Genomic DNA, 21,809 nt, shown 5'->3' on the forward strand with positions numbered 1-21,809 from the left:
GAGAGAGAGAGAGAGAGAGAGAGAGAGAGAGAGAGAGAGAGAGAGAGTGCGGTAGGAGTGAGATTTATGGAAAACGAATTTACACGAGGTCACACCCACGGGAGCGACTCTATCTCTGTCTCTCTTTCCCTTTTTCCACTTCTTTATCTGTGCGTGTCTATGCTATCCGTCTATTTCCACTCGAATCGTGTTAACGCCCAACGAAATCGGTGGATCACCTCGACGGAGAGGTTAACGTTGAAATTCGACTGATTCTCGTCTCTCTCTCTCTCTCCTCCCCCTCCTCTCTCTCTCTCTCTCTCTCCCTCTCTCTCTCACACCGTGCTAACGTCGAATGGAATCTTTCCCTCTCGAAGATATCGACGATAAGTTGACAATTGAACGCGGATCGAAGCGTTTCTTTGTGGTTGGACGGCAGTTAACGATGCGGCGATTAGTCGGATCGACGTTCGGCAAGCAGATCCTGTGAACTCGAGATTTCGAAATCTCGAGACGGACTAGTGGGGATCGACGAGAAACCAGCTTGCGAACGAATTTCTATCAGCCGTACCGAAAAGAAGTGGTTCGCGATAGCGTGTTGGCGTTGGTGACATGCGAGCGAGCTTGCAACGCGACTCAACGATCGAACAGTTGACGGTTTTAGCGCGTGACGGTTTACTGGCATCGATAGTGGTCGCCGCGGCGCACGAGATCGCACCGTAACCGACGCGCGATCCCAGGACCATACGAGAGACGATGACGGTCGATTCGCGCGGACTGTCGGAGGCTCAGGACTCGCCGGAAACCAGGAACTCGAGCGTCGTCGTGAAAGCCGACTTCAACAAAACCTAGTCGTCGCTGGAAGTTTTGATGATCGTGAGCATTGGCTCGAGCGATGAAGCGGGCGACGAGCTCATCCGCCGCAGCTGCGACCGCTGCCTCGCAGGTGCAGCAGCCCGCGGTCAACTTACATGCCAGGACACATGATCTCTTTAGCCCGATAACGGCGGTGGATGGCTGCGCGAACAGGGAAGAACACGAGAAGATTGCCGAGACAAAATCCAGGACAGACACGACGAAAGTATCGTCGGCCAAGGGTAGCTCGACCGATGACACTAAGGCCAAGTCCACGGCCATGTCGCGGCTGTTAGCTGTCGACGCTGACAATTACATGCTTCGTCAAAGCGCTGGGACGACAAACACCGTCGCAACAGTGGCCACGACGTCCTCTTCGTCTACGACGATCGTGGCCCATGCTACCACCGCGGCTGCTACCCTCATCGCCTCCAATCACCAATCATCGCACCGCGATTCCAGACAACCGTTGCAGTCGGTGCGCACCATTCTCACCGCTGTCACCACCAATGTTATCTACAACGATTTCCAAATGACCCCTTCGACGAGCCGCGGCAGCTCATCTGCCAGCGAATATCCCAGCGAGAATTCAGCCTCGGAATCGAAAAAATCCAGGAAATGTTTGCCGTTATCTTCGCTCAGACAACACTCCTCTAGACAATTCACCTACCCCGCTAATTCCGCTTTCGTTAATACCTCCGCCGGTATCACCCCTTCGTCCCTAACGATATCCACGAGTTACGAATACAGTAACACACTCGTCAGGTATTACGGCATATCACCGCTTAACGTTAACCCGCCAGGATCGAGCGAAACGTCGCCGGAAACGAGCCTCACGTCGTCAGGATCGGATTGCACGTCGTCCAGTACGAGCGAATCCTTGCCGAACTCGGAATCGCGAAAGCCCCTAAAGACCCCCGAAGAGGTGGCTCGAGAATTCGAGGAGGCTTGGGCAGGATTTATTTCGTGCGCGAGACCTTTGTCCTATCATCGGTACATGTGTTTTTGCGATAACGATGTATCTCACACGATCAACGTCGACGCGCCGTCAACGTCGGCGTCGGCGTCGGTGTACGGTGTTCGCGGCAGAGTGACAGAAGGCGGCGTCGATTCGAAATTAATCGGTCACGAGGACTCGGGTGCCGGTTACCTGCAGCTCGTCCTTTACAAGGGCAACCGAGACGGCGCCGAGTCGCCCGGCCTCGACAGTACACACACTAAGTTCGACCATAATCCGTCCTGCTGTTGCATGTGCGGTTCTGTATGTCCCGTAGAGTGCCATGCGTGCTTCCACGTGGTCTGCTCGGAGTACAGCGGGCAACACCTTTGCCAATGGAGTAGCAAGGGTCACGCGCTACCGAGCCAGGTTCTCGACAAGGACAAGGTCAGTACCATCCTTCGTTTACTCTACTTTGTTATTCATTTTTTTTTTTTTTTTTTGTTTTTCTTGGCTCGCCCGTAGCTCGCGGCTCAAAACGGATCGAGTACTCGGACGGTATTCTATTTGCTAGCGATTCGAGCCGAGGAACGAACGCGTCCTCGTGAACCGATACGCGATCGTTCGAATAATAGTTTTCAGTTACGCGTAGTAAACAGTTTAGGCATACCTGCAAATTTTATAGGAAACAATTCGTTATCCACGTTCGTGTTTGTATCGTAGGAGACAATGTGCAATTAAAGTAATTATTCTCTCAGCCGATTCGTAAGATAGAAGCCGGTCACTTTTAAAATCATGCACGCGAATTCTTGGATAGTACCCGTTCATCCGTACAGGAGAGAGGTTGGTACAATTATTTGATCGCATCCTTAATACCGATGCTCGTTCTATTCTTGCGAAGAAGCAAATTACGAGTTTAGGATTCCTACGACAAAACTGTATACATAGAAAATTGTTTATATATTCTCGTTTCTCGGACGGCTAGGTGAACAGACTGGTTCGACGACTGAGTTTATCGCCGTCATTGCTGATTTACATAAATAGCGGACATATACTCCCTTACAGTTTCAACCGATGGAAATTTGAACGCGTTCTCTGTCGCCCTTTACTCGCCCGTACGTTTATTCCGAGCATGAACTTTGTACATAAACACTAGACTGGTTTCGTTATCGGAGCGAAACCTGCTCGATATCCGATGGCGTAGAAATTCAAAACAGTGACGCTTTCCATATGAAATTTTGGATAAAATGTAATCGTTGTTTCGTACAACGCAATATTTGCACGGGTTGGAAAATATAGCAAGCCAATAACGACATAACTGCATTTCTTTTGGTTGATCGTAAAATGTGCGCTTTTTCGAACGTATAATGTTTTCTTCTGATATTTTTTCTTATCGTCAGAAACAAGCGAGACATTTATGACGGACAAGTTAGGTCGGACACTTTGTACGACAATATCTATAACTATGTCAAAGATAAGGGGCAGCCAAAGAGCAGCTTTAAACCTTAGCCTGGATATAAAAGAACAAGGAAAAGCGGACCGTCCGTTGTCAGACGCATCCTGCGTGACTCATACCGCAGGAACTCTATACTTTTTGTAGCTTTTTACGGAGGATCGATGTTAATTTCGTACACGTGTAGCGGCGTAGTGAAAGTATCGTTTACTAATTTTAACGTATATCTCCGTTTACGTTACGCAGAATAAACATTCTAAATCGGTAACAGTGTCGTAACGGACTCTTCGTAACAGATTTAGTCGAACACTCGGCATAATAACCGACTAAACTTTGTATTTACCATGTGTTTGTGTTTACCTTGTGTTCGTATTCAACGTTTCTCGAGCGGTTAACTTTTCGTCGGTTAGGCGACGCTATTTCAATCGGATATTGATGTTTACACGTTTTGCCCAAACGGCTCGCGCGAATATTCGCGGCAACCGCGGTACGAGTTTTTCTTCTCGAGTAGACGATAGACAGCCGGTCTTATCTCGCTGTCGCGTTGTCGCGATCTTAGGCTTAAGGTTACGTTTTCTTCCCCTCCTCCTTGCTTTTTATGCTTTCGCTTTATCGACCGATATGCTGCTCGATTTTACACGCGGCATGTACACATGTGCGACTCTTTCTCTTTCTACGGAGTCCACCGCTATCTAATCAGAGTTTCTGGTCGCGTGGTGGACGTTTTCGGGCCACGCTTGTCCGTCGGCAGCATCCTTCGAAACGTCCAACAGGTTCGGACATTGACCATCTCGATATTTTGACAATTCCATCGACTCGAAATGCTTTCTACGAATGCGAAATAGTAACGACGTCGATGCTACGAACCCTTCGAGCGGCGAATACTTTCGACGTAACGACGAAACGAAACGTTAAGGACGTTCTTCGTTCTGTCTGCACGGAGGCTTTCTCTACGTTCACGTGCCAATGTTTCGAACGGCAAACGCGTCATCGGTAATTTATCGACACAGGAACACGCGCCAAGCGATTGTCGAGCGATCGTTACGTAGTTCCGTACGCGAAAAATACTTCGCGATTACTCATAACTGCCTATCCCCAAGAATTCGCGTACGGTAGTTTCCTGTCAGCCTCGCGGGTGAACTTGACCGAGTCACCTGTGACGCGATTTTCGACTGAATCGTCACGTTTCTTCCAACAGCCCGTGAACGAGTGGTCATCCCAAAACGTCGTCGAATGGATGGCTGCGTTAAATCTGTACCGGTATGTGGACGTTTTCAAGTCGAAGGACATTAAGGGCAGCGACCTTTCCTACCTGGACCGGGATAAGCTCTTGGTAAGTTCATTTTTGTATATCTAAGTACGATGCGAATCGTGTGTCTGTTTGCGAACAAAGGCCAGCTTCGGTCGAGAAATTTCACCTTTCATCGAGAACACGTTTACAGGTATTAGAGGCGATCGAAAGACGATCAAAATCTCGCGTCGTTAGATCGTTGGACGAATGCGAGAGGACTGATCGGGCACGAATCGTATCGTTCGTCGATTGGACGAGCGGATGGTTCGAGAGTGGAATCGATGGCCACGGTGGCGGATCGAAAATTCTTTGGCTAGTACTCAAAGGCGACGACCTCGACCGAAGAGTATCTGGACGAAGTTTTCCTTGGCCCGTTGACCCTGTAATTGCCCTGTAGCGTCTGCTGTAGCATCGCAGTCAACTCTTTATCTGCTCTTCTTCTACGGCTCCTCCTTCGTTCTTTCTTCTTACATTTTTTTTTTTTCCGAATGAAATTTGTCACCTCTTATCGCAAATACTCGGCGAGTACTTTCATTCGTATTTACGCGAAAGGGATCTTTCGTTATCTGCGACTTTGACTACGGGATCGCGAACCAGTTGGAACGTTGCACGCCTCTTCGGCTTCGTTTTTGGCTCGTAACCACGGCTTCCGCGGTGTAACGGATGGGCGGTCTCCCGCGGATGTTAATGCGATATATACCGCGGATACTTTAACGAGGATGGATTTTGTAACTCGGGGAATAACACGTGTATTTATTAATAGCGTTACTCTCAGGGCAGAAGCGATTCGCATACCTCAACGCCATTTAAAGATATTCCATTTCGATGTATGTATCGACTCTTCTTATTGTTCTTTAAAATATCGCAGGTATTAAAGTGGGCTGTTTTTATCGAGACACCCTGCGCATCGAAATGTCGCAGCTTATCCGTTCTATGAGATAAAATCCTGTTAGCGTGACCAGACCGGACACTCAAATTCTGGGATCTTTAAGAAATACTATAGCGACGCCGTCTCCGCTAGCCGTGCTCGAACGAGAAGAATAAAAATACCCGTCCGGCCAAGGCTTCATCGGGCGTAAATCGCGTATTACCATGCTAATCGACTCGTAAATCGTCTCGAAGCGACTTTCGGCGCGAGAAATCGTCTGATCCCCGTTCGCATCGTCCTTCGCACGGATTCCCTCCAACTTCGAACGGACAACGTACGCGCACCTTGTCGATCTTTAGGTCGTCGTAGGGTAATTTAAAATCGATTTGCTCGCATTGTCGAGCATGCTCGGTTTCCATTGTGTGTTTTTTTTTTTTTTTTTTTTTTTTTTTTATTCTAATCGCGTGTAGCAAGCATCGATAATTCCTAATTACCCAAGATCATCGTCGTAGCGTACCGCGCGTACATTTCTACTCGTCAAAGACATTCCCTTCGAGATCGTCGTGCGAGACGCGCCTCGAAGTTATTGAAAATAAATTAAGGGCGTACTATCTTTGTCGCGTGGACGACGCGACGACGCGAGGCGTCTTCCTTTCCAGACGACGGAGCGTAACAATTTAACGATCACCTCGTGTAACGGCGTTGCTCGTATCTTTCCCTCGGGGCTCCCGAAAAAAACTTCGGGACCCGCGTCTCGCGTGTAATTAACGCTTAACGCGCGTAGGGTGTCAGGTTGATGGATCGCGCGTACGCGTCGTTATCTTGGTTGCTGATTCCGACGAAAATTCCACTCCCGACGATCGGCTTCTCTTCTCGTGCGGAGTTAAGAGTTCGAAAATTACTTTCCGTTTCGCTTTTAAACGGCGCGCGATGTCTTCGACGAGTCTGCCACGGAACAAGCACGAGATAAAAAATAATGATGCGTGCAACTTCATTCTGGGGCGAGTACGTGGACGCGCGACGCGTACAGGGTGCGCGATAAAATTATTGCCAAAGTTCGGGAACACATGGCGCTCGTTGGAACGATCAAGGAGAGCTGAATAAACGGTTGTTGAAGTTAGCTCCGAAACACTCCGCGGATACTTCCTCGACTTATTCTACACCGGAATATTCGGCGAACGTTTCAATCGCCGAAGTCGCCGATTCTGCAAATAAGTTTGTTTCTTCGATACAAACAGTCTTTTATTTATTTTGTCGGTTTTGTATCTTCTGACGAGTACGGTTTGGCAACAGTTATTATAGGTATATCACGCATTCCGAACGCGCGTGTATGGTACAACGATACTTCACTTTTACCGCGCGTAATTCTAATAATAGCGTTTGGCCCATTGCGCGCAGTGGCGCCAGTGGAGCACGGTAGCCGACGGATATTAAAATAGTTCGCACGAGCGTGACCACGAATACCATAATTTGGAAAAAATGTGTGGGCCAGAGCGAGGCGCTGCCAGAAGCTCGACGGAACGCGAGCACGTTTCTTTGAAACGTGTTGGATCCTGAGAGTACGATCAGCCCAGTTTTTGCCCCACCGAAGCTTTCGTCCCAGTTCTCGTAATAGCTTAAGTATATTTCGTTTCTTTCGCCTGTTGCGTAACTTGCGCCACTCGCACGATAAGGGCGCGCGTTTCTTCTGTAAAAAGTTTCCGGGTCCACGTGTATTCGAGAGCGTTCGTTAGCATCCCGGTTAGCAAGAAAAAGGAATTAGGGGATCTCGCGGCGCGCGGACGCGCAGTCGGATTATCGAAATGGTAGTTCTATTTAGTTGACTTTTGCCCCCGTGGTTCATTGTTTGCCGGGCTGTGTACACAGGTGTTTATACGACGCGAGTCACATGTATCTACCACCTGTTGACTCGAGAATCAACTGCGCCGGAAAACGAGATGTCACTCGTGGGAGACGCAACGTCACGTATAAATTACGATCGCTTCATCGTTCACCCTTTTACGAGCTCTCCGCGCCGCGTTTCCGCTCGTTGCGTCACCCTGGCACGCTCCTCGGACGCACCTCGCGTAATGTAAATTTGAGGACCGCGGCGAAACGTAATCGCGTCTGCGGCTCTTTTCCGCTCAGAAATTCCCTCCTCGTCGCCTACACGACGTTCCGTTTTTGTTCGCAGAACATGGGCATCAAGGATGAGTTCCATCAGAAAAATATTCTGGCCTGCATCGAGGAGCTCTGTAATACTTCAACAACGCTCGCGTTACCGGACAATGCGAGCACCGCGGTCACACAGACCTCGTCCTCAGTGGCCACCGACTCCATGGGTGGCGTCGTAGCGACCACCGGCATCCCGCACACCCTTGTGCCGCAGAGCTTCAGCGTGTTGGAGAAGTGCGACAAGTGCCATAAATATCTCAGAGGTCTGCTGCACCAAGGCTTTCTTTGTCTAGGTACGTATATCGATTACAATCGTTTAGAATCTTTTTAACCTTGACTCATTCATCAAAGATAACGATAAAAACGCAGCAAATTGGAATATGCAATTATAATCCCAATTCTCATTTTCTTAAGACACGTGTATCGTTTGCATCGTGGAAATTATTTTGCTAGCATTTTTTCTTTCGATTGCCTACTAACTGTTTACTTTTTGCGTTAGATTGCGGACTGGTGGCGCACAGAACGTGTTCAGCGACGGGTTTACCCTCCGATTGCCTGCCACCTGGCTCGGATAATCAGGTCCACAGATTTTCATCGGGTAAGTCGCGCGCAACACCCGCAACGTGTGTACAGTTTTCTAATGTGTGACATTGATACGAAGCAACCGTACACACCCATTTACTCCTTCGGTTACGTTAATGGATAGAACACGGAAACAATTTAAAAATTCAGATGTCATTTAGTTGACTATCCGGATTGCATCAGAAACGAGTTCGCTGACGCTTAGAGAACTGCTTTGCAATGGTAGTCGGTTACGAAGTTACCAGCAAGGACACCTTCGATATATGTGGCGCATTACTTGTCGCTCTAATATCTGAATAACTAAATATTCATGCGTGTCTTTCGTCGTTGCCCGCGAGAGAGAGAATAAAAAAACTGTCATTTTGTCGGTCGCGTTTAATTCGCTCGCGCCTTTCTTTGTATCGTCGCGCGAGTATTGTCAACGCGGCGAAATGCGACGTCTATGCGAACCGATAGCGTGGCACGTTGGTGTGTACGTGCGCGTATTCACGCAGCTAGACGATTTTCCGAGAAATTCCGCGGCTATTCGCGGAATCGGCATTCACCGAGCAGACGACTAATCGTCGACATAATCGACGTAGCGTGACACTGGACCTTTGTCGTCCGGCGATGATGCGTTCGACTATCTTTTGACTCGTCTAACGACGAGTTCGGTTGATATGACGTTTACGTCGCGCATCGAGGATAGTACGCGACGAGTCGCATGCGCGATCACGCTTGCGGAAAATCGTCTAGACTGTGCCAATTGCCAGGGTCGTTGGTGTTCGCACGAGTCCGCCGTTCATCAAAAATTCGTTTGTACGAAACGTAGGATGTAACCGACTGTTTCGTCGTTGGAACGTTGTCGCGGCTTCGAATTGCCCGAGCTTTATCGCGCGTCGCGAACCACACGTCGCCCCTGACAATACAAAAGCATTTCCATGCGCTATCTTCGTAAAATTGAAACGTCCTCTTTCCGAATTTTACGGCGTCGCCTCGGCCGTTTCACCTGGGATCCCTCGACCCGGTCGAACAACCGTGACGAATATCGAGTTTCCGTCCTAACCTCCATCGAACGTCACCGCTGTTAAATTCATGTGTATACGGTATTGCAAGCCCCGCGCGTTTTAATTCGGACTTTTTGTGCCGTCTCTCTCCCCTCGAGCCGGCGGAAGATACGGTGTCATGAAGAAACAAGACGTCGCTGTCACGGCCGTAAAAATAAATTTCTTTCTCCTTCCCCCGGCGAGCCAATGTCTTTTCCCCTCCTTCTCTTTCTTCATCTTTGCCTCCACCACCGTCTCCTTCGCCTTCTTTTTCTCCCTCTCCTCGGACGCTCTTTCGATCTCGCTCTGTCTCTCTGTACCTCGGTTTTGTCGCTCTTTCTCGTAATGCATGCGAACACGCTTTTGATTGTACAAGTGGCGTGTACATGATATTCGCGCCAAGTTGATTCAAGTCGCGCGGCTTGCTTGAAAAATGATCGCATCACATTCATCGTGTATTTTCGCGCGAGAATAAAGTCGCAAGGGTTCGTCGGAGGTTGTGACAAAAGGGAGCGCAGGCCCTTCGACGATGAAGCCCCTTGTTGGTAGCAGGGTACGGCATTATGCAATCGTAGAAAACGTACTTACATACCCATGGACGCGTACGCGTTGTTCCCTTTGGTCCGACTATTCTTCCACGTTCTACGCTCCGGTATATATGTATTCGAAATAAGGGCAATTCCTGCTCTGGAGTACGCGTTCCTTCGGTGTTGTGTCGTTCCCGTGTTCTGTCCGAGCAAACGTTTTTTTACGATTTTGCGTTTCTCGTCGGCCGTCTGGAATGCGTCGAATAAAAGACAACGAATCTCTCGCAGATGCCTATCGTGTCGCGCGTCACCATCACTGCTAAGGTCTTCGATTCGTCCGTTCCCATCGACGGAACGCTAATTTATACAGTCAATTAATTTTGCCTCGCGATTATTTCCCCCGTCGCGCGGGTCAACGGACAACGACGATATGCACTCGTTGCGCTTCACGTGCACCTGTTTTTGCGCATACGTTTTTCGCAGTCTGTTTCTTTCGTCGCGTAACGTCGCGGCTCGTTTCGAGCGACGACATCGACGCCGCTGTCTCGTGTTCGCAGCTGTTCGTTCGAACGTTTTTCGTGAGGCTTGGCAGAGGAGGACCGCTCGCTCGAGGCGATTCTTATTCGAGGAAACGCTTGTGAACAAATGAAAGTTTCGTCAACGACTACTCGTTGAAAAGTTGTTACACGCGTGCCATGGTTATTGGAAAGAAACGACGGATACTTAGGGCATCGGAGATCGCGCCGATAAATAAAACGGCGAAAGGTAGAGCTCGCTGCAGAAGTTTTGTTCGTGTAGTTCTTTTTAGCATCTTTTTAATGCAGCTTTTATTTTCTCATTGTTCTGTAAGCGATCCAGTCGCGATTTGAGAATCAATTTAAACGTTCTTTGCAGTATTCGGTCTTGGCTTGTGCTCGCAATTCGATGTATCTACGCGAGCGGCTCCAATTTTAGTGGAAAGGTGCACTCGCGCTTTGGAGGAGAAGGCGTTCGCCGACATCACGGTGGATCTGTACAAAGTTTACCACAACAGTCCTCCTACCGAACAGACGCTCGAATTACGACAAAAGTTGAACGAAGGTAATATGAAATTTTTGTCCACCCATCGTTTGTTCTTTAACGCTACTTTCCAAACTTTTGTTTATTTATGATCATTTTTGGATATCCAGATGTGTGCACGGCTGATTTGAATTTGTATACTCCTCACTGTATCGCGAGCGTCCTGAAGAAGTTTCTACGGGAATTGCCCGATCCTGTGATTCCTGTACAGTTCTACGAAAGGTTTATAGAAGCTTCGAGTAAGTTTAACCTAAATATCCAGACGAACGTATGTACTTTCTTTTAAATAAGTTCGATGTAACGTAATTTTTTGTTTCGTCAGATATTAAAAACGACGAACAGTGCGCGGCACGTTTAGAACAACTGGTCGCGGAACTTCCGGAACATCATCGTAGTACCCTGTTCCACTTGATGGCCCATTTTTGTCGGATGTGCCAATTACAGCACGCGAGAGGTTACACGGAACCTCCCATCATCCTTACTCAAGTCTTGTGTCACATCTTCTTGAGGCCACCTTGGGAACGAATTGTGTAAGCGTGTATAGAAATTGTCGCGCTTGCTGTCGATAGATTTCGTTTCGTTCCATTTAAATCTATTCTTCGTTCATTCTCCAGCCAAATCGTCCACAACATCGAAGCACACATACGGATAATGGAGGTGTTGTTGCTCTACGGTGACTGGAACGAAAGACTGCCACAATTCGCGAGTCCACCGCAGCTGCCGCCGCGAAAAGTTTCGAGGCCACAGTTTCCAGTTTTAGATCCGTTCTCCGTTCTGGAAGAGGACATCGCGGCGACTGGTACGGCGTCTGGCGTGGACAACAAGGATCAACAACAACAACAACAACAACCGCATAGGTAATCGACGCCTTATTTTTGCGTGTATCATTCAAAGTTCCAACTAAATTTTTTATTCGTTATACAAGCTGTTATGTTTCGTTCGACAGGCCACGCACGCTCCAGGAGGCAGAATGGTACTGGGGAGACATCACGCGGGACGAAGTGAACGAAAAGATGATCGATTCACCAGACGGCACTTTTTTGGTTCGCGACGCATCCTCTAAGGGCGGCGAGTATACATTAACGTTGCGCAAAGGCGGGACCAACAAGCTTATCAAGATTTGTCAACGGAACGGTAAATATGGCTTCTCGGAGCCGTATAACTTTCATTCGGTCATCGAGCTAGTGGACCACTATAGAAATTGTTCGCTGGCACAGTACAATTCGACGCTGGATATTAAGCTGTTGTACCCCGTGTCCCGATTCCAACAAGTAATTCTTTTCGTAACTTTTGACGATAGCTTTGATAATGAAACATGACGTTTAACCGATCTTTTTTTTTTTGTTATTAGGACGATGAAATTGCAAGTACAACTGACATGGCGAACGTTGCCCAAAAATACGTTGAACTCGACAAGGATATTACTCACGCGTTCTCAGAGTACAAAGAATTTTCGGAATTGTATAACAGAACTGCCTTCGAGGTACAACTGAAACGGCAAGCGTTGGAAGCTTTCGCGGAAGCTATCAAGATGTTCGACGAGCAAATGAAGTTGCAAGAGAAGTTTCAGAAAGAAGCACAACCCCATGAAATTTCAACTTTAACCGACAACGCTGATTTGTTGAAACGAAGACTGAAATCCTTAGAAGATAGCAAGGATCAGCTGGATCGTAGCTTGAAGGAACAGATTGCGTACAACAGAACGCTCGAAAGAGAAATGCACAAGTTGAAGCCGGATCTGTTGCAGCTCGTACGTCAAAAGGACAAGCATTTAACGTGGTTGAAAAAGAACGGGATGAAACAAAACAAAATAAACCAGCTCATGTTGAACCATTCGCTCTCGAATCCTGTGCTGGGAGATTTGGGTTACGGAGACCTTCAAGAAGTCGATCTCGAAGTCCATTCCGATGAGAAGACGTGGCTTTCCCTAGAGTGCTCCCGTTCCGACGCTGACCGTATATTGGCTGATCGGCCGGACGGTACCTTCCTCGTTAGGACATCCAGAACCGGACAGTACGCGTTGTCGATTATGTACGTAATCTATGATCTTTTCTATGATTTATCCCTTTTCGACGTTGGCACGCGTGGTATAAAACAATTATTTTCCATTACAGGTGTAAGGGTACAGTGAATCATTGCATAATATATGGTACCGAGCGTGGTTTCGGATTCGCTGAGCCGTACAACATCCATAAAAGTTTGAAACATTTGGTGCTACAGTATGCTCAGCATTCTCTCGAAGAACATAACGAGAGTCTAAACACCACTCTGGCTTACCCAGCTTTTGCGTCACCTACGGCACTAGCACAGTTACAGGCCCAACAAATGCAACTGCAGATGCAAATACATACGCAAAACCAACTGCAGCTCCTGCGTCCTCATGAAAACCAACACTATCCGCCGTACACGTAATGCTCGTGTGTGGGTCGACCAGTGTGGCCAAGCTCGTGATATACTATTACTTTATGCGCGTATGTGCAGATCTTTTTGGTTGATACCAAGCATTCGATTTACATCGAGAAACTATACGATTACGATAACGACGGATAACTACCAGAAGATTAGTAAATTTCTCTTGGTATCGGTCGTCGCGACAGTGATATTTCCACAGAATAAACTAACGCGCGGCGATCGATCGTTCCATTTTTATGAGAGAAACAAATAATACTTCCTTAACGAAGTACAGTTGTACTGATTGAAGGACAACATAGGTAGCGGTAGTAATTTTCAGAATCTATAATAATAGGATTATTCCGTACGTACGTTATCGCGGCATGGTAAAATTGCTTCGATCGACAGGACCAACTACACGCATCGCGTAGGTTTACATACTAATTAGTCTCTCAGGGTCTACAGGCCTTCCGACGGGTCTTGTCGACGATTGAAACAACTTTGGCACGTATGCAACCACAAGACAAAAACAAATGACAGAGACAGTTTTTTTTTATCGACTCGCTGTCAGTTTACTCTCCAGAGGAGAATTGTTTGGATATCGGATAATGCTACGGTACATTATCCGACTTACATACATAACACACGATCGAATACGTCAGAATAACAGACATGTTTGAGTCAAGTGTTAATTAGTCTTACGAGTAATATTAAAAACGAAAATTATAAGAAGAAGATATAAATTGGGTTTTCCTGAAATTACTTGCACTTTCAATTGGTAACAGGGTAGTTAGAAATCGAGCAAAAAATGAATACCAACGTTAACGTTCGAGACGATGGTTGAACATACGTTCGCGAGTAGAAAAAGCGGACAAATGGAATAACGGAACAAACACTTGAAGATGGCTGTACTTCTGACTTGTTCGACATGTTTTTTGTGAATGTGTCACAGACCTCCGTTTTGTACGCACGGGCATCGTTTACGTCGCAAACGTGATCGACAAAGATCTTCGGACAGTGATATTAGAATATAATTAGATACTTCGCAAGACGAGCCTCTCGAATGCTTACGACATGTTTTTCTAGCGATTTACAATGATTCTCTACGTAGCGTTTGCACCGGACAGGGACACGCTAGAGAATAAAGGGGCTCGACATCGATTTTTCAACTCTGGTTCCATTCGATCGTACGTTCAAAGGTGCCCGTTACATTTCGAAGTTCGGAACAACAAAGCTACAATACGGAGGTGCGCGGTCGAGCTTTTTTATACGTTAGATTTCAAGGTGCTGTGCCACAGTTACGCGCAGTTGTCTGCGCATGAGTGCGCACTCGAAGATCATTTTTCGAGAAACAAACATATTTGTCTGTGATTTCGGATTGCCGACGCGGGAGATATATCGTGTTTATCGTTTCCAATCGATCATATATGATGTTCGCGTTATTCTTAACTATTTCCATTAGCGTTTACAAAGTTTGTACGAGTATCTTTCTCGACTGTACGTGGAAATGCCGTTCGTGATTTTGTCATTCATATTTTCTTACGTTAAAATCGATCCCAGTACTTTCGTTTTATACGCCGCGTCAGAATCTTAACGTTTGTCGCTTTCTTCTATTTCTTTGAATCGTGATTTTAAACACGAGATTTTGATAGGCGATACTGTGACACACGCGTGACTTTATCGATTTCCTTTACAGGTTATCCCATAATACGTGGCGTAGAGACTCGCGCGAATATCGTTCCGGATTTGTAACGCGTTTGTATGCGACGCGTACGAGTAATAATTTATAAATTGAAATATTATTTCCATAGAGCCGACGCATACTTTGCCTACAAACGCGACACGAATGCGTAACGAGATCTACCGAGCTTTACCTTTTTTTTCGCTGGGGACATCGATAAAATCCGCGCGTGATCCGAGTGATAACGTTTTGCATACGGCTGTACAGTTTTCGTCGACCTTGTGAAGGATCGATCTTTCTTGCTTAAAAGATCAAAACTCACACTGTACTCGAATGATCTCAAAGGTGTGCCAGTGATCGTTTAGTTGCGACTAGAACAAAAAGAATCTCGGACGACGGTGCTCGAAAAGTTTTGTACGAGTAGAATTATTCTGTGAAAATGAAAGGGGATCGGTACTCGAGAAATTTTGCGTATTACATTGCGGTCCGTAATCGCAAAAGTGTATCGAGAACGATCCACGGCGCGAACAAGAACGATTTTGGCGGAAACACAGAGATTCTTTTGGTTGTCGGCGTTTCTTGCGATTCATGTTATCACCGTAGTCAGTAAAACGAATCCAAATCGTTTGGATGGACGCGTGAGAATAAATTTTGAGCTTGAAAGTATCTGTACAGCGCATGTTATCTTTATCATTTCGTTTTTTCTCTCGATCGTACGGTATAGAATGACGGAGAAACGATGCGAATAAATGCACGCAGAAAAAGGAAAGAGAAATTTGATGCACGGAGAAAAAGGCTCGTTGCTCATCTTCAAGGCTTCGAATTACGTAGATTTAGGTAGAGTAGGTTTTTTTATACGAAAGAAATATTAAGTGCCCTGGCGCCAATTGGCTTCTATATATTTCGTGATCGTCCGATCGCGTGCCGGTCAAGTATTCGATCGTTGTTGAGTTATGTCGTGGGATCGACCGTCTTTTCGAAGACGTCTTTGAAAAGACGACGACGACTTGACGCGAATAATTTCGAGACGGGCGATTCGACGACGAGAGCGCGACTTGGATGCGTTGCGTACAACCGCAACGACGACGGCGAGTTCGGGGCTCGAACGAAAAACTTGCTGGGAAGCCGGATGTTTCGGAATTATCGGATAACGCGGGCTGACGAGTCGAGATAATCCTCGACGAGAGTAAACATTTTTTTTTCTAAGACAAATAATAAACGCGTAACAAGACCACCGTCGCTCAGTTTGGTTGACGAGAACCTCCACTGTTGCCTTCAAGTCTCTCGTGTGGCTCAATCTCGTTGTCGTCGGAAGCGGAAACTACACGACATATAAACACACACACACGCACACACAAAAGCGACGTAAAGACACGATATACATGTACACGTGCAATATACAATTGAACACGACACGACGCGACGTTAGGAGTAACAAAACAATACATTCGATGGTGAGAATATATGATAATGGGAGTAGAAGAAAAAGAGGAAAAGAAGAAACTGAAAAAAATATATATATATATATATAAAAAAACATGTATGTCTGTATGAATGTATGCATGTATGTATGTGTGAACGTATGTATGTGTATATATATATATATATACATATACTTGTTTACATGGTATATGTGGTACATGGTGTATATATATATATATACATACATCTGTATATTTACTTTAAAAGTAAATGTATACGTAGCACGATTTATATTACCAATACGTACAATGGAAGGAAACCTGTAGTTGATTATTTACAAACAATCAATTCAAAGTTCACTTTCGTGATATACATCTGTAATAATATAAATCGTGGTACGTATTGTTCAGAGGAGCGAATTTCGCCGATCGCGTTCCCCAGACGAAAAGGTCATCTATGAAGCACGACCGGCGAGGTTCGCGCGTCCGCGATTGTTACAGTCAACGAAATTTTGCGAAATCGCATTCGCTTTATAGATCGACCGTAGATCTTTTCTAACGAGCCCGTCGCAAGCGTGGACGTTGGCTCGTGCAACGATAAACGCGACCGAACGCGTTTGTTTTTGTGTCCGAAAACGAAATTCGGTTTGGCATCGTTCGATAGGACGTGATCGTGCGCGAAAACTGCGCGACATCTGCGACAATAGCAGAACTGTTTTAAATTTACTGCGGCCATTTTCGAAAATTGTTGCCGACTCTGAGTTTCAACAGGCGCTACTTTCGGCGTGCGCAAACGCTCGCGTCCGCTGACCAGATAACAGTCGGTTATAATATCTAAGATTTCAGAGCCGGAAAGGTGGTCGAGAGGTGGAGAACAGAGTAGAGCGATATTCGGGGCAAATCATGTTCAACGAATCTAACACGGTTCTGGTTAGAATATGGCGATAAATAATCAGAATAAAATTAGAACTATGGGTAAACCTCCATAGCCGCGTTAGGAATGACGCCATATTTTTTTAAAGTTAATGTACATTTCTTGAGAGATTGTTCTTGTTCTTTGCATACCCGAGTTGTATACAAAGTACCGTTTCGATTAATATCTATATCGGTAGCCTACGCGTCAGTTGTTATTTCAATACGTATTATTGATTATCGCTCCAACCAGTACATACTTTATTTTAGATATATTTTTATATTGATTTATTATTCCATAGATAGTATTTATTGAGATATTTCATAGGTAGTAGGAAGTACGCGTTAATTTTAGGAATATCTTACCTCGAACCATTGGAATTCTAAAGAAATCTCAGATTTCTAGTCTAAATTTGCAGAACGAAACAAAAACAACATACAATTGAATCGGCTCTAAGTGCGAAACTGATATAACGTTCAATGTTGGAACGTATTAAGAACGAAAAGAGGACACTCCAAGAGATTACGCATTGGCTTGTAAAAAATACGGATCGTCATCCTTTACGCAAATTGCTTCGAAAACGATTGGAAAGTTGTTGGTTTTGGATTCACTTGAATCCCGAACCATACGGACGAACGACCGCCACGATCCGGGTCGATGTCAATGAACACAGTTTCGACGACGATCGACCATACTTTGCGAGATCTCTCGTGGGACTTTTTACGGTTTTTGAAAGAGGACGCTACAGTCCTCGGTTGAGATTTTATGGCATAATAAAAGAATCGTGCAACGGTCTTGCTCGATAAGAAACTTTTCGCATCACGGTGTATATATCGGAGCTCTAACGTAGAGCTCTTTTGTACAAAAGACGGGAGGTGCGATAGACATTTGGAAATAATGGGTTAGTTAACTTCTCGGCCGGGCCGGTTCAACGGAACATTTTTAGCAAACACTCTGTTCGCGTCGACGTGTGTGATCATTTTCGTTATGTTCGCGTAACTGCCGAGGATTTTCGGAAAATTAAAAGTTGAACGATTCGATGGCATTCGGGTTTCTTTGGCGATTCGATGGGTTCTCGGGTGGACGTTAACGACCCGAACGAGTAGGGTCGAACGAGAAGGGCACTTTTCGACTAGACGATGGACGACGGTCTAGCACAGATCTCGGTTTCAGACGACCTATAATTTATTTTAAGCTTTAGAACTTCCAAAACTTTTAAATTGCTAATAAAGGAACAGTTTTAGAAAGGGTATTAATAAAATTGACTGGGTTTTATTTTTCGAACGCTGTTAACCATGGTAGCGACACTTTGACGGATAGTCTTAATGATTTTCTTGCGAATCTCGTTTATAAAAAGGATCTATTTCGATTTCTGCTCATGAATTTACAATTTTTTTCGCGCTTGTCCTGGGTTTCCGTTATAGATATCGTCGGTGGATGCCGTGCCGCGAAATAAAACAACGATGAGTCGAATAGAAGAAGAAAAATAACGAATGACTTGTCCGAACCGGATTTGTGCTGCCGTTATTTTTCTGTCGTTATTAGTTTGTGTCGTGGTCGCGGTCGCCGGGACAGATGTGTTTATCGATTCTAAATTTGTACAGGATTAATATTAAATAAAAATAGCATACAACATTTTCACGATTTCAAAACGATTGGTCGATCGCACGCGGAAATGTCTTAAAATCGCGTTGAACCGGCCGACAGATTCGTCTACGTCCATTTGGATCCTTGCCAGTCTTTGTTTTTCGTATTTGGATTGAATGAGATTGCGAATGTATATCGGTGGGCATCGGGACGCCTGTATGCGAGCGAGAAGCATGCGAGTGTGCGATTTGCTGCAAGCTGCAAGGCGATGTAATCGTGGATCGTTAATTGAGATTCGATGGATGGATCGTATTGGCGACACGGAAGGATAAAATAGGAGGAGAGATCGAGAAAATCTCGAATGCATAAGGATGGGACAAGGTATAGGGTTGCGCGTGCTAAAGAAAAAGGCAGAAGTTATCGATACACAATACTACGTTACTGACGAATGTATGCTGTCCCACTGTGATAAAACTTTTGTTTGTGCATGTAAAATATACTATTATTGTCATAAGTATGAGATAAAGAAGAAAAAAAGAATCATATATTATGGTGCATATATATAGATGTATGCGCCAAGGCATGCGCGATCTTAGAACGATCTATGTATGTACCTATATATCTATATATGTGCAGGTACACATCACACACATACGCGCGTACCTGCGTGCGCTTTGTCGAACACACGCGCATGCAAGCGCGCGCGCGTACACGAGATACCTAAATTGTGATTGAGCGGGCACGCAGTAAAAGTGCACGCCACTACAAAGAATAGAAATTTTTAATTATCGAGCCGACCTGTCTTCATGCGCTTGCGATGAGCGTGCGTGACATCATTCGACGCTCGATGAATCTGTGCAGTATGAACGTGCAAGTAGCCAATTTTGTTCGCCAAAAGCGGCGTTTCCCGTTTCAGAAATTGTAAGGCTTTCAAGGCATATAACCGAATGTTCGAATGTTTATTGTGTGATAATTGATCCGATCTACGAGAGACAATTAGATATCGCGTTTTGAAAGTGTGCGTGTGATTTTCACAGCGTGAGGCTAATCGAGAGAGCAAGCGTTTGATATTCGAGGACATCTGACTCGCGTTTAGATTTACTTTATATTAGAGTGCAAAATTCTTTTTTAATCGGGTAAAGTGGAATTTCGACGAATTTTTGGGCGTCCCTCAGGCGCATGAAAACCGGCGGTGGCAATGAATGTTTACTCGCTTTTTCGCGCAACGGTCATCCTCATATTGTACCGTTTATTTGGTAGTTCTACCATGTAAAACCATTTATATTTGCATATGATTAATATGTTTTACTTATAACAGCCTGGTATTTACTGTTATTTCGCAACTCCGTCTGCAACTCCGTCCGCAACTCCGTCCGCAACTCCGTCCGCCTATCTACACCCCTTTGTTCCTGAACACTGCAGATATATGGCGGCGAATCGAATAAAATAAGATTCCTATTAAAGATGCTCGCTTCCAGCGTCTTTACCTGAAACTCTACGTATATACGAATATACATAGGTAAATCATCTCTTTTTATAAAGGTTACCATTTTCATAATTCAGATTATAATTTTGGTATCGATGGTGCGCCAGATCTCGGTGTTACGACACGTACGATTATCGATTGTTTCAGGAACGAAATTGCAGCAGAGTGGAATTAACACGCAGAGTTGGAGATGGGACAGGGTTGCAAGAAGGCCCGATTCGTCGAGCAGCTATTGCCAGCGATGAAATTATGGATCGGAAAGAAATCGCGTGAGAACCGGGTGCCCTGTACACGGCAGACGTTCCCGTAGCATTGTTGCAATCGTAGAAAATCGCTGGTAGAGAATAACCCACCGGTGTGTGTATCTACGTACGACGAAACAACGTTCCCGATTGGCAGTGTGCATCGCGTAGCGAGCTTGCGCGCCGCATTGCACGGCTGCAGTCGAGTCATTATGCAGGTACTGGCTGTCACTTCTGTTCACCGTAACCGCAGACCGACGTTGACTATCGTCGAGTTCCCTATGCATCCGACCCTCGACGGTCTCGTCGCCCGATACCGCGGTAAACCGCTGAATATATTACATCTCGTTTAAACCTGATTTCTAATGCATCGCAAAGTGTCGGGGGCGGGAACACTGATTCTCGCGGATCGAGCAACGGTCTTCTTTTCTTGTATTTTCGTAAAAGTGTCAACGATCCTCTCGTCCACTCGAAAGATGCGTCAACGTTGATCAAACGTGGATGATAATTCGATTAGGAAAGCGGGAAATTATCGTATGCATGTATAGTAGCTACTCTGTTGCCCCGTGACACGATCGCATTCGATCGTGATTTTGTCGTCGCGATGCCATCGCGTGATATCGATGCGGTAAGTGGACGCCAGTGTTCGGTTGACACGCGACTACTTGGTGTTCCAACAAGAAACATCCTTTTGGAATCGCAAACATAGGTAATCGGGGAAGCGCCGAAAATACTTGGAAACGTAGCGGAGTATGAATATTTAACGATTCGATGACGTCAATTTCGATTTCGGTTTCGAGTAAAGCAACTAAAAAGATTCGCGTTGGTCTTATTTAGTCAAATACTAGTTAATCGTATCGGAATCGGCAAGCGAGAAAATTGCAATGAAAGTACTCGATAGAGTAATCAGGCCAATTTTGGCCAACGATACGGCAATGAATTACAGAAATTTGAACCGCGAACCGTCGACTCTGTACGGCCGTATCGCGTGATCGCTGATGTACGATCTTCGTAACTTTTCTCAGGGTCTCCATCATTTTTATTCCGAGGATCTTTGGAGTTCTATAAGGGTTTTCGTGCATTTAGAATTACAATTACTCGTGAAAAACCGTCAAGTTGCTCCTTTGGTCGTCCTCGGTTTCATTAGCTTAGATTAGAGGCGCATTCCTCTCCGTTTACACGGGAATCGACGCTCGAATATAATCTTCTGTTTATATTCTCGAGGATTCCCTTAACAATTGACTCGGTGCACGAGCAGCCTCGTCCGATTACTCGCGCAACTGCTGAGTCGAGTTCTCCCGAGCAATCGACGCCGACGTAGCCCGTCCGACCATACTCTCGAACTTCTACTAATGCCG

General features: G+C 45.8%; 1 protein-coding gene across 11 annotated transcripts in view; it reads left to right on the forward strand.

The window, feature by feature from the left end:
• LOC128890862 (phosphatidylinositol 3-kinase regulatory subunit alpha) overlaps window positions 1-20,040 on the forward strand; it is a 33,873-nt gene extending 13,833 nt beyond the window's left edge. For 4 of the 11 annotated variants that reach the window (XM_054149786.1, XM_054149783.1, XM_054149785.1 and 1 more), the window contains exons 2-12: window positions 357-2,218; window positions 4,423-4,557; window positions 7,557-7,830; window positions 8,037-8,135; window positions 10,566-10,751; window positions 10,841-10,969; window positions 11,053-11,260; window positions 11,345-11,587; window positions 11,677-12,001; window positions 12,082-12,761; window positions 12,845-20,040. In XM_054149786.1, coding sequence (XP_054005761.1) covers window positions 875-2,218; window positions 4,423-4,557; window positions 7,557-7,830; window positions 8,037-8,135; window positions 10,566-10,751; window positions 10,841-10,969; window positions 11,053-11,260; window positions 11,345-11,587; window positions 11,677-12,001; window positions 12,082-12,761; window positions 12,845-13,142 — 3,921 coding nt within the window. In that variant the 5' untranslated portion in view covers window positions 357-874 and the 3' untranslated portion in view covers window positions 13,143-20,040. Of the gene's footprint in view, window positions 1-356; window positions 2,219-2,297; window positions 2,615-3,862; window positions 3,998-4,422; window positions 4,558-7,556; window positions 7,831-8,036; window positions 8,136-10,565; window positions 10,752-10,840; window positions 10,970-11,052; window positions 11,261-11,344; window positions 11,588-11,676; window positions 12,002-12,081; window positions 12,762-12,844 lie in introns of those variants that run through there. The other 7 variants (XM_054149788.1, XM_054149790.1, XM_054149791.1 and 4 more) reach the window with 5 other exon arrangements.
• Window positions 20,041-21,809: the final 1,769 nt, after the last annotated feature.

This window comes from Hylaeus anthracinus, unplaced genomic scaffold (genome assembly GCF_026225885.1).
Source record: "Hylaeus anthracinus isolate JK02 unplaced genomic scaffold, UHH_iyHylAnth1.0_haploid 12001, whole genome shotgun sequence".
Classification (NCBI taxonomy): Eukaryota; Metazoa; Arthropoda; class Insecta; order Hymenoptera; family Colletidae; genus Hylaeus; species Hylaeus anthracinus.